General features: G+C 40.0%; 1 protein-coding gene across 1 annotated transcript in view; it reads left to right on the forward strand.

Moving 5' to 3' along the window:
* Positions 1-10,769, forward strand: part of LOC125090549 (phospholipid-transporting ATPase ABCA3-like) — a 196,657-nt gene extending 185,888 nt beyond the window's left edge. Inside the window, exons 27-31 of the mRNA XM_047713324.1 lie at positions 521-708; positions 1,188-1,358; positions 1,752-1,942; positions 10,170-10,243; positions 10,622-10,769. Of these exons, the coding sequence (XP_047569280.1) occupies positions 521-708; positions 1,188-1,358; positions 1,752-1,942; positions 10,170-10,243; positions 10,622-10,762 (765 nt within the window). The 3' untranslated portion in view covers positions 10,763-10,769. The remainder of the gene's footprint in view (positions 1-520; positions 709-1,187; positions 1,359-1,751; positions 1,943-10,169; positions 10,244-10,621) is intronic.
* Positions 10,770-17,332: the final 6,563 nt, after the last annotated feature.

A 17,332-nucleotide genomic window follows, 5' to 3' on the forward strand; every position in this document is an offset into this window, starting at 1 on the left:
CCTTTCAGTAGGTTACCCTTTCATTTTATTCATGGTTTCCATTGCAGTGTAGAAGCTTTTTAGTTTGATTTTGTATGATTGTTTATTTTTGTATTTTTTATGTATATAAAGACACATATTATATATATCATATAATTCTTATCTATGAGTGTTGGCCTAGTAGAAGTTGCTTAACCATTACTAGAAATAAAATCTTATACATTACATTAATAGATTTAGTAGAAGAGTTCTTTCCTAATGATATTTAAATAGGCAACTTCCTCTAACAAAATTCTGTCTTGGGTACCTAGCAGTGCACAGTGAATATGTGTTGAAAATTCCAGGTAGAGATGTTAGTATTCCATCTTACTACAGTGGGTTCCACCTAGAAATGAAATAATCCTTGTTGGGAGCTCTTGGGGGATCAAACCTTTTTAGCAACATGGGTTACAAAACCAGGTTTTCTATCTCATCCTTATAACTATATGCTCAATTAAATAGTTGACTTGGGCCTATTCTTATGATTACTCTCTTGATTCAGATTAGGTCAAGAATTGGCTACTGTCCTCAAAATGACCCCATTCTCAACCACATGACAGGTCAGGAAATGCTGATGATGTATGCCAGGCTGCGAGGGGTCCCTGAGCCAGACATTTGCAAGTATGTGGAAACCTTTTTGTATGCAATGCACCTGGAAACAAATGCTGATGAGTTTGTCCACATATACAGGTCAGACATAGTGCTATTGCAATTAAGCTGCCTACTTGTGTTTCTACTGTTCAGAATGAATGCCTGCAAACTCAATCTGATCCATCTGTCACACAGGGGCAATGGCTGTGAAATAGCCTAAGGTCCTGTCAGGGTTCAGAGGTCAGGAATAAGGCAGATCCCACCTGTATTAATTTAACCTTTTGCAGATGTGAGCTGTAGACTTCACATTTTATTTTTAAAAAAGTACCTTCATCCTTATCTCTTTATTGTTTTTTCTTTCCCTAAAACAAAAATATTTTACCAATAATGATGCTGAAATAAATTACCAAGAAAAGTCATTTCAATGAAAATGAATTGATATATACATCTGGACTTGGGCCTGCTGCTTTGTGAGTCATATCAAATCAGCATTCTATATACATGAGCTAATTCCTATGAATTAATGACATGTGTACCCTTATCTTCTTTCTCCTTTACTTTCTCCCTTGACAATAAAGTGAAGGAAACAGACGTAGACTGAACACAGCTATTGCCCTTATGGGAAAATCCTCAATTGTCTTCCTGGATGAGCCATCTACCGGCTTAGATCCAGCAGCCAGGTGCTTGCTATGGGACACAATTACATGGATGTGTAAAAGAGGCAAAGCTATTGTTGTAACTTCCCACAGGTATGACACATTGGGAAGCTTGGTTGAGAGTTAGAAGAGTATAGGAGGGAATTATGTGAAGCCAGAAATAAAGGCAATGCTTAAGTATATGAGCTACATAGGAGGGATTGTGGGTAGAGGCTGATTCTTGGCTGATGCCAGGAATCCTCAGTTGAATTCAGTAATCCAGAAATGACTGGATAAGAAGTTAAGGAGCTGTTCCTATTGTTATTTAGGAATCGACTGCTTTGAATCTTAAGATCTCCTCTTCCCAAATATGGTCTTAGTGGTGATTATCTGCATTACTGAGCTTTCCTATAGCAACTGTTACTTATAATCCTAGCTCTGTTTTGAGATATGGAATTTGCCTGCTGAAAGGCAATCTCTTCAACCATATTTCCTTTGTCTTCCTAGCATGGAAGAATGTGAGGCCCTCTGTTCCAGACTAGCCATCATGGTAAAGGGGAGGTTCAAGTGCCTAGGCAGCCCTCAGCACTTAAAGAACAAGTTTGGTAATGCATACACTCTGACAGCAAAGATTAAGTTTGAAAACAATGAAGATAAACTAGAGAAATTCAAAGAATTCATGACAGCAACTTTCCCAGGTAATGTAGGCAGGACCTCCTTGTGATGACTGTGTTAAGTTTTTACATTGTTCTGCTTCATATCTTCAATAATTAACCTTTCCTGCAAGTTATTTTTTACTGAGCTTTTTAGTGTGTGTGTGTGTGTGTGTGTGTGTGTGTATGTGTGTGTGTGTGTGTATAATTGGAATAATTTCTCTATGATATTATCCATGATTTCTTAGCACGTACTTTCTCAAAATGGTAGAGGCTCTCACCAGTCTATTATGGGAATCAACCAGTAAGACAAACCTGTTCATATGTATTCATCTAGAATTAAGTTACTGAGATTGTCTGTTTTTTTACCCTTGATAATTTTTTTAAGATTGTATTTATTTATTTATTTATTTATTTATTTATTTATTTATTTGAGGGAGAGAGGACAACATAGAGAGGACAAGCAGGGGAGCATGGTAGGGGGAGAGAAAGAAACAGACTCCCAGTTGAACAGGGAGCCTGATGCAGGAATAGATCCTAAGACCCTGGAATGGTGACCTGAGTCAAAGGCAAATGCTTAACCAGCTGAGTCACCCAGGCGCCCTCCCATGATAATTCTTTAAGGTTTCCTCTTGACCATGTATCTTCTGCCTTTCCTTGGTCCCTAAGACAAGCAATGCTTATGAAATGCAAACTAGAAAAATAAACTTCCTTTACTCCTTTCAAGGAGATAATCTAGATGTGTAACACATAAAAATCAACCATTCTGCTTTTGTGGCTAAACTCAGTAAGTGCTTCTCTGTGCTCATGGTACAGAGTCATTGACAACCAACTCTATTTACTTCTATTCCCACTACTTTAATCATTAAGCAGTGACATGGTAAACCTTTTAAGAATTTTTATTTCCTTAGTCTCCAGCTTGAGTGATCACTCTATCAACAATGTAGTGGCCAAATGGTCAGGATACAAGATTAAAAACATGGAGGCTATAATGATGATAAAGCAGTAAATGGTATTGGATTGTACTAAGGAAGTCACAGTAATAAAAGAGAGGAGGATATGATAGGAAATGGATATGATAGGATACACAAGCATGCATGCTCAATTAAGGGAAGAAACCACTATGTGGGAAAGATCAATAATTCAGTATTAACTATATAAACTATACCTAGATATCCAGATAAATATATCTGTTGGGCAGTTGAATATTCATTTAGTCATTCATTCATATGATAAAGATTTATGGAGTGCTTATTGCCTGCAGTGCTCAAGTTATGGAATTAACTACACAGTATCATAAATGCTCTTTCAAATGTATATTTCTTTCTTTTTTCCTTTTCTAGATAATCTTTATGTATGTTATTCAGAAAAGGGGAAAAGAAAGAAAATAGTTCCTCTTTCTATAGCATGGCAGATTATACTCTCAAAAAGATTTTTCTAGGGGCACCTGGGTGGCTCAGTGGGTTAAGCCGCTGCCTTCGGCTCGGGTCATGATCTCAGGGTCCTGGGATCGAGCCCCGCGTCGGGCTCTCTGCTCAGCAGGGAGCCTGCTTCCCTCTCTCTCTCTGCCTGCCTCTCTGCCTACTTGTGATTTCTCTCTGTCAGATAAATAAATAAAATCTTTAAAAAAAAAAAAAGATTTTTCTATTACATACTGGAAACATAAAGTAGAATTGTGTTTTAATTATTTGCTTAGACTGATAAAGAAAATGAGAAAAATTCAAAAAACCAAAACAGAACAGAAAAAAAAAATCATCAAGCTGAAACTTGATAGTAAAAATTTAAAAATGCAGAAGCTGATTTGCCTGAAGCAAATTCCAATACCAGTACTGAGATAGGAGGCGAAACTTTGGCCTCATGGCAATGTTGGGCAGATTAACCTAAGATTCCCATAGTAAGCAAGGACCTTCACAAATGAACAGATGCCCTGGTTTCAAGCCCAGCATGTAAGAAGTTTGGAAATTGCTACTCTGTCTTAACAACTAAAAAGCTGAACAAACTGAAAAATCAACAAACTCTTCTAGAATCTAAAAGAGAGATGATGAAACAGGGCAAACCACTGCAGCCAAGATTGGAAAGACAGGCAAATACAGGAAGTCCTGGTTTACCAAAGCAGAGACCTAAAAGCAGAAAGCACATTGATAACCAGGGCCAGGGTAAGAAACCCTGAACTGTAACTGAATTGCTAGGTGTGCTGTGTGGCTAATTCTAAGAGGTAAAAATGCCAGGGAAGGCAAACATGGGCATTTCTACAACCAGATTGCCACAGTAAATCTCAGACAAAAACCCCTGCGTATTTCCCATAGGGAGAAGGGAAGAAGAATCATTTTGAAATATACCAGACGGCTCTTTGTAACAAGGCCTGTTCTCAGGAGGAAACTAGTTAAACTAAACCAAATGAATAGAGTATAATCAGAGCCTGATCTTGAAGAAGGGAAATACCCAACTTTAGCCATCTTTTTCCACATAAGGGAGGAGAAGGAAAAAAAGAGAAACTTGTGAACCTTACAATCCAGAGGCATAGGCTCAGTAAAAGTGTGAGAGTTACATAGGCTTCTTCCCAGCTCCACACCACCAGATTACTAATGGCCTAATTACAGCAGTTCCTTTTTCCCAAGAAGTCTGATTATCAGGAAAAAAATTACAAAGCATACAAAAAGCAGAAAACACAATTTGAAGAGACAGAACAAACATTAGACCAGACATGGCAAGGATGTTGGAATTATCAGACCAGTAACTGGGAAAACAACTATGATTAACATGCTCAGGGCTATAATGAATACAGTAGACAGCATGTAAGAACAGATGGGCAATATAAGCAGATTGAGGGAATTCCTATCTAAGAACAAAAAAGTAATGCTTGAGATTAAAAAAAAAACTATAATAGAAATGAAGAATGCATTTGATGGACTTATTATTAGACTGGACTTGGCTGAGGAAAGAGTCTCTGAGCTAGAGGATGTATCAATAGAATCACAAAAAAACAAAAAGCAAAGAAAACAAAGACAAAAAAAACCCCCAGAATATGCAGACTGTAGGACAACTACAAAATGTGTAATATATGTACAATGGGAATACAGAAGAAAAAAAGAGAAAAGAACAGAAGTATTTGAAACCATAATGACTGAGAATCTCCCCCCAAATTAATGTCAACACCAAACCACAGATCAAGGAAGCTCAGAGAACATCAACAGGATAAGAGTAAAACAAACAAACAAAAAAACATACCCAGGCATATAATTTTTCAAATAGAGAAAATCATAGAAAAAGAAAAAATCTTGAAAGAAACCAGAGGAAAAAGACACCTCATCTATAGAGGAACAAAGATAACAGTCACATCCAACTTCTCAAAAACCATGAAAGTAGGGGTGCCTGGGTGCTCAGTTAGTTAAGCATTTACATTTGGCTCAGGTCCTGATCTCAGGGTTGTGGGATTGAGCCCCATGTCAGGCTCTCTGCTCAGTGGGAAGTCTGCTTCTCCCTCTCCCTCTACCCCTCCCCCATTCATGCTGGGTCTCTCTCTCTCTCTCTGAAATAAATAAATAAAATCTTTTAAAAAAAATAACATGCAAGCAAAGAGTGAAGTGAAATATTTAAAGTGTTGAGAGAATAAAACTACCAACATAGAATTCTGTACCTAGAGAAATTACCCTTCATTGTAAAGGAGAAATAAAGACTTTGCCAGGTAAGAAAAAAAAATGAGGGCATGTTTTGCCAGTAGACGTGCCTTGGAAGGTATGTTAAAAGAAGTTCTTTAGAGAGAAGGAAAATGATGCAGGTCAGAAACTCAGATCTACATAAACAAAGGAAGAGTATCAGAGAAGGAATAAGTAGAGATAAAAATGAAAACTTTTATTTTTTCTTATTCTCAACTGACCTAAAAGATAAAAATTTGTTCAAAGTAATAAGAGAGTGATGTAATCAAAATGACCAAATACGAGTTTTCTACTGTCTTATCTACAAAGAACACCCACATGCAAAAGCCCCTTTTTGGAAGTTGGAGAGTCCAGTAGAGAAGTTCTAGCACATCAGTAAGCAGAAAACTCCAAGATTGGTCATATTGATGAGGGGAAGAGAAACAATTTCACTTTACCAGTGTCACCAGTGCCAAGAGAAACCTTCTTTACCTACAATTCCCCCCACGAAGTAAAGTAAGAATGAATGAGTAAACACCTGGCTTCCCAAGTTGTGAGGGACACTGGCAAAGAGATACACTTTTGTCTTGCTCCAACCAGAATACTGAGATGCACTGCATGACAGGAGCAAGGACAAGCTGGGAGAACAGCAGCAGCCAAGACTCTCAGAGGTCTTCGAAGAGAGGCAGATCCTACAAATCACTTTGAAGACCCCATCAAAAAGTCTGCCCATGAGCATCTGTTAACACCTTGACTACAATTCCCACAACTGGTCCACAAACACCAGTTATGCTCCATGCAAGTCACCCACATGAATATCCTGTGGCTGGCTCCCTATGTGCAACCCCAAGGGTGTCAAGAGTGAGACTCTGCAAATGACTGGTGTGCACATAAATCTATGGGATTGGAAGAAGGTACACAAATTTAAGCATTCACCATCATGCTATGGAAAGCAAAGAATATACTCTTATTGCCTAGCCTAGCATAGCAGAATTGACAGAATTGTCTTAAGAATTCACTTCCAAGAGGGAACAAGTAGTATGAAGCAAGGTTACCCATTGAAAGGGTCTAAGAAAGCCTCAGAATCCCTACCTGGTTGATAGAAGGTATTTTCTTCCTGAAGGCCATCAGAAAAGACTGGAGGAGACGACTGCTACTTCTAATGTAAAGACTCAGGCTCAAAGTGAAGGGATGAATAAAGATACTCCATGCAAATAGAACCAAAAGAGATCAGTATTGCTATATTCATATCAGTTTTAAGTCAAAGGCTGTATCAAATGACAAAGAAGTTCATATAATGACACAGGAGTCAGTTTTATCAAGATGATATAACAATGTTACTCCCATCACTCTTACTCAACATAATATGAGAAGTCCTAGCCAGATAAAATAGGCAAGAAAAAGAAATAAAAGTCATCCAAATTAGAAAATAAGAAGGAAAACGGTCTTTGTTTGCAACAACTGATTCTTTGAAAATACAAATAAATAAAGTCCATAAATATCCAGCCAGTATAACTAAGAAAGAGAAAAGATACAAATTACTAATATCAGAAATGAAATGGGGCACATCACTGCAGAGGCCAAAGACATTAAAAGGATAAGCAATACTATGAACTATTCTATGTCCACAAATTTGATAATCTAAATGAAATGGACCAATTCTTTGAAAGACACAATATGCCAAAACTCACACAAAAAGAAATAAATAAACTGAATAAGACTTTATCTATTAAAGAAATTGTCTCAATAATTGAACTCCCCAGGACCAGGCCCAAATGGATTTACTGGTAAATTCTACCACACATTTAAGGGACAAATTATAACAATTGTCTACATTAACTTTCAGTGGATAGAAGCAAAAGGAATATGTCCTAAATTATTCAGTATTGTGTTTTTTAAAGATTTCATTTATTTGAGAAAGAGAGAGTGCAAAAGCAGGGGTGGGGTACAAAGGGAGAGGGAAAAGTAGACTTCCCACTGAGCAGGGAGCCCAACACAGGGCTCAATCCGAGGACCCCAAGATCATGACCTAAGCTGAAGGCAGATTCTTAACCAACTGAGCCACTCAGGCACCCCTCAGCATTATCTTAACACCAAAACAGGGCAGGGGTGCCTGGGTGGCTCAGTCGGTTAAGTATCCATCTTTTGATCTCCGCTGAGGTCTTGATCTTGGGGTCAAGAGTTCAAGCCCAGCCTTGGGCTCCATACTGGGAAGCCTACTAAAAAAGAAGAAGAAGAAAGAAGAAAGGAGGAGGAGGAGGAGGAGGGAGGGAGGGAGGGAGGGAGGGAGGGAGGGAGGGAGGAAGGAAGGAAGAAAGAAAAGGAAGGAAGGAAGGAAGGAAGGAAGGAAGGAAGGAAGGAAGGAAGAAGAAGAAAGAGAGAGAGAGAGAGAAAGAAAGAAAGAAAGAAAGAAAGAAAGAAAGAAAGAAAGAAAAGAAAAGAAAAGAAAAGAAAAACAGACATATCACAATCATCCAGTGTGATTTATCCCAGGGATACAAGGCTGATTCAGCATTCAAAACAGAGCTAATAAAATCCAACACATAAATAGGCTAAAGAAGAAAAATTCCATGATTCTATCAATAGATGTAGAAAAAGCATTTGACAAACTTCAACACCTACTTATGGTTTTTAAAACTTGCAGTATACTAGTAACAGATAGAAATATTCTTAATGTGATAATGAATGTCTACAAAAACCTACAGCTATCAACATACTTAAATGTGAGAAACTTGAAGCGTTCCTACTAGAGCCAGGAATAAGGCAAGCATGCCCCATCTAACCACTGCTCTTCAACACTGTACTTGAGAACTCAGCTAAAGACAAGAAAAGGAATAAAAGACATACAGGTTAGGAAGGAAGGAATGTGATTTTTTTTTCCATTGATGACAAGATTGACACATTAGAAAACCTGAAAGATGGACCAAAAACTCTGGGAACTATTAAGTGGTTAAAGCAAGGCTGTAGGATACAAGCTTAATATACAAAAGTCAATGACTTTCCTGTATACCATCAATGAACAAGTAGAGTTTTAATTTGAAAACACAGTACCATATACATTAGCACCCCCAAAAAATGGTATACATAGGTGTAAATCTAACAAAATATATAGAAGATCCACATGAGGAATACTATAAAACTCTGATGAAGGAAGTTGAAGAAGAACCAAATAAATGTAGAGATATTCCATGGTCATGGATAGGATAAGTAATTTTGTGGCTATCAATAAACTGATTCTAAAGTTTATATGGAGAGGCAAAATTTCCAAAATAGCCAATATGATTGAAATAGAAGAAGTTGCAGGACTGACAGTACCTGACTTCAATACTTAATTAAGGTACTACAATTAAGGCAAAAGTCCCACTCTTTTTTCTGCAGTGAATAGCTCAGCCCTGTTCACTGGGAAGAAGACTAGACAGTTTGGTGAAAACTAGGAGGTAGGGATCATTTGGGGCCATTTAGGAGGCTGGATACCATACCATATATCCACCAACAACAGAGGTGTAGTCATACACTGACAACTTTATAGTAATGAACACAAATGAAGTACAGTTATACACAGCAACACTGATGAATCGTAAAAATATAATGATTGAGAGAAGCCAGATGAGAATAAGGCAGACTGTGTTATTGCACTCATGTGAAGTACAAAAAAGGCAAAATCAAATTATAGTATTTATGTTTCCATACTTAGCTAAAGCTAATAAAACCATAAAGAATGGGAAAATAAATGTTTACCATAGAGAAGAAGTGAGTCACTAGTGGCACATAGCTGACTTCTGGATTGCTGAGTTTCAGTCACATGTTTGTTAGCTTTATTATAATTCACTGAGGTGTACATTTATGTTCCATACATATTACATAGTTTATATGTTTGATGTATTTCCCAATTTGAAAAGTTTTTTTTACATATTACCTCATGGAATTTATTTAGGGACTCATGACAAGATAAAATCAGTATTATTGATATGTACTTTTAAAAAATATATTAATTTCAATTAATTCCATTTGCAATTAATTCCATTTGCAATAATGTCCAGTTGTGTCATAATACATAAAAGTGCATCCTATCAGTTAGGAATGGCTACAGTATTACTACCAGATTTTCAAAAGCTGTAATATCCCATTTCTCCAATGAATGCCTTCACATTTATGTTTAAAATTATGATTTTTAAAATTTCCTTTAGGATGAAGACTGCCTAGTCATAAGAATAGTATAGAGATCCTAAACACACACACACACACACATGCGTGCGTGCACACACCCATACACACACACACCTGGAGAAAGAAACCACACCCAAATTTTATGAGCAGTTTCAGGACAATGGAACATTAGGATTCATGTAAGTCAGGTTTGGCAAAGTAAGTGTATGAGCTTGCTGTGATTATCTGACCCTCTGTAATTTTTATAAACTATAGATATTAAGACCATACTTTACATGGAAGTAAATCTATTGAAATATTTAACAAAGTGGCAATATACTAAAAGAGAATGGGCTTTGGGATTATATGGTCTTTTGCATTAACATATATTCTATCTTCCATTGGTATGGACATTTGGAATGGTATTTATTTAGGAATTTTGTAAAACTCTTATCACATATGGGGCCCCTTCCGTTACTTTCCTTTCTTAGGTAACATCAAACACCAGGAGCTTCAAGGGATTATTAGCTACTATATTCCCAAAGAGGAAATCTGCTGGGGAAAGGTGATTGTAGAAATCATACTCTTCTAACATTATGTGTAACAGAGGACTGATAGAAGGAGGCATTGTGATTCAAACATAAGGAATGGGAGCCTGACATTGGCAGAGAAGAACCTTTGTTACTTTTCAAAGGCACCTATAGTTTAAGAGTTCTGACCCTAAATTCTATTATTCTATACTATCAAAAGAATGAAGATGGAAAGCTGCCTCCTCTCTATTTTTCAGCCCTCTTTTCCTTCTACTTTCTAACTTCCCCCTTCTGTGTCTTTTTGTCCCTAAGCATACGCCTGGCAGGAATTGGGGAATGATGGGGTGGGGGGAAAGGGTAACTGGAGATATTACAATAGTAATACCATCTTTTTCTTTTTTCCCCTGTTAAAGGTGTTTAATATTTTGGAGGAAGCCAAAGTGCTATTCAATCTAGAAGACTATTCTGTCAGTCAAATAACACTGGAGCAAGTCTTCCTGACCATTGCTAATATTGATAAAACAGAAAATATTCGAGAAATAAAAGTGCTATGAGATTCAGTTCCAACCAGTGACCATTATGTCTTATCTAGATTGCTGCATGCAATTAGATAAAGAGGGAAAAATTTGTAATCTTTGGAGATGAAGTGGCCTGTTGTAAAGAACTGAACTGTAAAGGGTCTGAGATTTTACCCTAAGTGAAAGTTACCACATTGGCATGCCACAGTTTCATAAATACTGGCAGAAGACATTGGAATCTTGGGTCAAAGAAACAGGAATTTGAAATCAATGAGAGATAGGCTTTGTTTACACATGGAAGATATGATATCATTGAGATTTCTGTTTTCCATGATTTGATTCATGCAAACAATGCAATCCCAGTCAAACTCCTAGCCATCCTTTTCCCCTTTTTTAGAAAAAGTGAACAAGTTGATTTCAAAATGTATATGGAAATGCGAAGGGTCTAGAATAACCAAATAAATCTTCAAAAGAACACAGTTGAAGAACCTACACTGCTTATTCCTGCCCAATATTAAGACTTATAGTAAAACCACAGTAATCAAAGTCTTTGGCTTAAAGATAGATCAGTGAAACAGAATAGAGAGTCCAAAAATAGACCAATCACAACAGGTACTGTCGATTGATTTTTGCCCAGAGTGTCAAGTCAGTTCAGTGGGGAAAAGGAAGTCATTTTATTTTTTTTAAAAGATTTATTTATTTATTGGAGAGAAAGTGAGAGATCATGAGCAAGGTGGAGGGGAGAGGGAGAAGCAGACTCCCTGCTGAGCAGGATGCCCAATGTGGGACTGGATCCCAAGACCCAGGGATCATGACCTGAGCCGAGGACCATGCCCAACAGACTGAACAAACCAGGTGCCCCAGGCGAGTCTTTGTAGTGAATAATTCTGGGTGAATTGGATATTGAAATGGAAACAAAACAGACCTTGACCCGTACCTCATTCTTTACACACACACACACATAAATTTGGGTAGGATCATGACCCTAAATATAAAAGACTTAACCAACTTCTATCACTCATCCTTTCCCTTTCATTCTGTTCAAATACATCTGAAGGGCGTTTTCATCAGCACAAAATCAAAATCAAATTAAAATTCTAAGTAATAGGAAAAACATTGAGCAACTGAAAGTTTTTCTTCTTTCCTTTTTCAGTCTTATATTTAATGGTGTCTTAGAATGAAATATGGCATATGGGTAGTGTAGGAAAATTTTAAAACAGAGAAATTAAAACACACACACACACACACACACACACACACACACACACACACTTACGGAGACCCCAGAAGTCTGAGGTTTCTCCTGTTTCTCTGCTGTTCTTCAGCCTCCCTGCCTACCTGCTGCTACTGGAACATTCCAAGGTGCTTCCTGCCCAGAGCATTTCTATCAGCTGCTCATCCCATCCCGAGTGCCTTCTGCACAGCTTTCTCCAATTCTGTGGGAGTCCACGCAGCCCTCCCCTTTTCAGAGAGGCCTTCCCTTTGACCTTGTCTGATGCAGGTCCTTCATCCCCCATGCTGTTGTCCTTCATCTGGCATAAGCTCTTACTTTGTCTCTGTCTCTTCCTGGGTTCCCCGCTGTATCCCCAATGCCTGGTACTTTGCAGACACTCAACAAGTATTGTTTGTCTGGATCAATAGTGTTAGCTGAGGGCGAATACAGAAGCTGCTCCGTGTCATCCAGGAGAGGGCAGTAGGAAGCCCCTCCCTGGGCTCCAGGAGAGGGCAGTAGGAAGCCCCTCCCTGGGCTCCTAGAGGAAGGCAGCTTGGTCAGCTTTTCAGCAGGTAGAGCTACTCAGCGGGGGAGCGAGTGCTTTCTTTGTAGGGCGTGCTCAGGCGGTGGCTTGGTGTTGTTGAAGGGTTCTTGCCCTGGATGTCAGGGTTGACCAGGTCATTTGGAAGGTTGCTTCCAACCTGACAGCCATGCTTGAGGTCTCTCTGGTCTGTTGTTCTTTCTCAACTGCAGATCTGGCTCTAACCACTAGAGGGCACTACATGATGCCTTTGAGGACAGTGCCCATCAAATCCCCAACAGTGAGAACACCATTTTCTCTCTTTTAATTATTGAAATATAGTTTGATCTATACAATGTTATGTCAGTTTGAGGTGTGCAGCATTACTGATTTGACACGTCTGTACATTATTCAGCACTCACCACGATTATGTGTATTCACTGTCTGTCACAGTACATTATTATGATATTATTGATGATATTCCTGAGGTACTTTTCATTTTTGTGAGTTATTTATATAAGTGGAAGTGTGTGCCTCTTAATCCCCAGCACCAGTTTCGCTACCCCCCTTCCCCTGCTACCCTCTGGCAATCATCATTCTGTGTTGAGGAGTCTATTTGGTTTTGTTGGTTTGGAGAACAAACTTCACAAAACAATCTTTAACTCTTACAGTATGTAATGGATGCTGATATTTTCTGTTTAACTCTTGTCATCTGCATTTTCTAAGCCTGGGATTCGCAGACTATTACAATGATTTTGTGAACATGTATGGGTCACAATTCATTGTTTAAAAGCACTGTTTTAGACAACGGAGTGTGTTCACCTTTGTAAAACTCTGTGGGTCAGTTTTCCTTGACAGTATGGGCTTGTAGGTAATTGTGTCCCTTAGTGCGTACTGTGTTTCTGTGCTGAGTTGCTGCCTCGAGTAGCCGAAGGTATTTGCTTCCTTACGGGTGCCTGTTGAGGCGGGCACATGGCCGTCTGTAGGAGACTGGTCGGGACAGGTACAGGATTAGCACAGACTGTAGTCAGGGCAGCAGTAAGCCTTGTCGGTGGATATGAAGAGAACATATGATGTCTATCTGAGATGGATATCTGAGAACTTAGGACCTAGCTGGGTGAAAACACACACACACACACACACACAGACACAAACACACAAACACACACAGACACACACAGTCGCATACACCCTACCCCTTTTAGCTTACTGGTCAGGCAAATGGAAATGAGGTAACATACTCAGGATAGCACTTAGGATGTTTCACGGTGTAAGTAACAGAAGACCAACTCCATTCGATTGATTTATTACTTTTTTAAAAAGATTTATTTGAGTGAGAGAGAGAGTAGTGGGGGGAAGGGCAGAGGGAGAGAGAATCCTGAAGCAGACTCCCCATTGAAGATGAAGTCTGATGCCGGACCGAATGCCAGAACTCGGAGATCGTGACCTGAGCCGAAACCAAGAGCTGACCATGCAACTCCATTTGGTTTGAGTGGTAAACATGTTTATTAATTCCCAAGATAGCCATTGAAGGGCAAGGGCCAAAATGACTTCACAAAATGGTCTTAGGGATCCAGGCTCCTTCCGCTACTTCTTGTTTTTCTAAGGCTGGTTCCTTACAGTTGGCAGAAGACCTTTACTGGTAATCTGGGCTTCAGCTCCTGGTTTAGAACACTAAAACTTTGGTTCCTTGGGGAGAGCTTAGGCTACCATAGCATTTTCCAGGTTGTGTAGACCAGAGTTCAGGCTACTGCACCATTTTATAGGTTGTAGCTGTTGTGTTTATCAGTTCCTGGTTTTCCCACTATGACCTGCCTGAGAGATGTGGAAGGACTGGTACCTAATATGGAGCCGGGGGAAAGGCTTAGGTAGTCTTTCGTGAGTTTTAGGAAACAATCTCAGATCTCCCTTCCTACGGACACAGAACTAACTTGTGGTCGAGCAGAGTTGTCTGACTGGCTCTTGCCAGTGAGTTTGCTGAGGGAATAAATGGTGGGAGGTCTTCTAGGTGAGGTATGAGGTGAGGTGCTGTGCTCTGTAGGGTCCTGGGAAGGGAATTAGGCACATGAGCAAAGAGAGAGAAGAAATGGCCACGGGGAGGGGGGTGGTGATGAGGGGCTGTGTACGTGAGCACCAAGACGGATGGCTGAGTCTGCTGAGATTTGTAATGGAGCATGAAATGTGCCTCTCTTCACTGTTGGAGGTAGCTGATGGTCCTCCTTGACCTGGTTCCTGAGAACTGAGTCAGAACCTAATGACCTCACCTCACCTGCCTCCTTTCTTCCCTTTTAGGTCTGCAGTAAGCCTTGGCTACTGGCTAGACCCTTCCATCTAGCATTTTGTAAGACCATCTAAGGAGAGGAAGGCCCCCAGAATTAACAGAGGCAAGTTCCTCCCTCCCTCCCTCCCTCCCAACGTCCCTTCATCAGACAGAGGCCCAAGGTTTTAGGGATTCCTTCTTCAAAAGAGAGTGTTCACTCTCTCCAGTGGCATATGAAAGTGCTCATTTCCCAACATCCTCACCAACACAGGAACCTTTTCATTGTGATTAATCTGAAAAATGGTATCTTACAGTAAATTTATTTTATTTTATTCCTCTTATTTTGGGGCTGAAGTTAAGGACCATTTTATGTGTTTAAGAGCCATTTCTAGTATCTTTTATTGTGAACTGTCCCAAGTAAGGAATCATCTTTTGGGCCTTATTAAAGTGATAGTAACACTATTAGGCTCTGCAAGTCCTTTCTATCAAGGCAGTGAAAGGATTTGAGACAGGAGGGTGACTCAGTCTCAATCAGATTGAGAAATTAGCCAAATGACCTCAGTCCTTGGGCATGCAGGGAATCCTGGCCCTAAAGATGGAGCTTGTGGGTAGATTCTGTAAGAAATGCAAAGAAAGTTTAAAGTGGTGGTCCCTGACAATAAGGACATGGATCTTACCTTGAGCTGAGGGTGAACCCAGGCTTTAGGAAGATGGGGCCAGGCCTGCCTAAAAGGCCTGAAGCTTCCCTACTGGGACCCTGAGGCAGCTTTCCTAACCAGAGGCAGGGACTCACCTTGGAGCCCTGGGGAGCTGGGTGCCCCCAGGCAGCATGTCAGCGGCCTGCCTTCCTTCTTCCTCTGCTTGGGCTGGCATGTCCAGGCTGCAGCACACAAAGAAAGGGCTTCCCGAATAGGGTGTGGTGAGCATCTTTAAAGTTTTTGTTTCAATATCCAGTCTGTTGTGGATGATATTCTATAACATACAATAAAAATGAATTCCTAGAAACATAAAATGCAAGATAACCTGTAAAGTACAAGCTCAAATTGTTTATTAGGAGAATCAATACACATAGAACTCCTGTATCACATTGCAGTATGTTTCTGAATGCTACTCAAATTTTGTTCTTAAGATAGTTATGCTTTAAGCAACAGAACTTTAGAACACAGATTTTGTCTTCCTTTTCCGCTCTTTTATTTCCCATCTCCTTTATGCAAGCTCCCCACCCTGGAGCTGAATAAGTCCATTTTGGGGGCAATTTTGCTCGTGCCTTCCTCTCCCTCAGTCAGTCTGTGAGGTCAGTTTATAAGCATAGAGGCTTTCACCCACACAGGATGGAGATGAAGGGAACATGGTAAGAAATACGGCTTTATTTTATTTCATTTCATTTCATTTCATTTCATTTTGCTTGGCCATTTATCTGCCCCATATTCTGACCACAAAATATTATTTCGTCATGATCTTGCATTTTGAGGTTTAGCTGAGTCCTAAGTAGTTTGCACCTGGCCACGAAAAAGCATATTTCAAAGAGGAACATTAAGATCTGATGTTTTGATGTAAAACACTTGTCTTTCCTAAGTACAATCCTGGGACATTTTATTTTTGAAAGATTTTATTTATTTATTTATTGGAGAGGGAGAGCATGAGTGGAAGGACCAAAGGGAGAGGGAAAAGCAGGCTCTCAGCTCAGCAGGGAGCCCGATGCGGGGCTTGATCCCCAGGACCCTGAGATCCTAACATGAGCCAAAGGCAAACGCTTACCTGACTGATCCACCCAGGTGCCACAAGGGACATTTTATTCCTAAGATCCTTAATTCCACCATTAAATCATTAAATAGATTGTACTTACTTTGGTTCCAGCAGCTTTAAGTTAAAAAAAAAGAGAGAGAGAGAGAATGTGAAAGTCCTGATTTCTCCCATGAGTCCACAGATAAATCACTGACCCCAAAGAAGAGCAGCAGAGTCCTCATTTGCTCTTCTGCTGGGGCGGGCTCTGCAGGGATGCTTTCCGACCTCACTGAGAGATAGCTTGTCTCTGTGTCTCTCTCTCAGGATATTTTGCTCGAGTCCATGGCGGCGTCAGTCAGTTGATAAAGGCATTTCTACAGGAGACAGAATGTCATTGTCAAATTCTAAATCTTGGGCCTGGGATGGAGACCACCTTCTGGAGATTAAAGGTAAATGAACATTCGCCCTCTTCCTTCCCCAGTTGTTTCATTTGTGAAGGTGCCCGCCTGGATCAAAATGTTAAAAATATATTCAGAGGGAATGCAGTGACTGCCTGTCTCACGCCCCTGTCCCCAGCTAATTGTGCCTGCTGCCGCCATCAGCCTCATACTTGATGTCACCGGGGCCCTGGTGAAGGATGGGTGCCTGGCTTCTCCTCCTTTGCTGTTACAAACGGGGATTCTGATAAAAACCCTTGTTGAGGGGTGCCTGGGTGGCTCAGTGGGTTGAAGCCTCTGCCTTCAGCTCAGGTCATGATCCCAGGGTCCTGGGATCGAGCCCCGCGTTGGGCTCTCTGCTCAGCGGGGAGCCTGCTTCCTCCTCTCTCTGTCTCTGCCTGCCTCTCTGCCTACTTGTCTGTCAGATAAGTAAATCTTTTTTTTTTTTTTG

This window comes from Lutra lutra, chromosome 18 (assembly GCF_902655055.1).
Source record: "Lutra lutra chromosome 18, mLutLut1.2, whole genome shotgun sequence".
In the NCBI taxonomy this organism is placed as follows: Eukaryota; Metazoa; Chordata; class Mammalia; order Carnivora; family Mustelidae; genus Lutra; species Lutra lutra.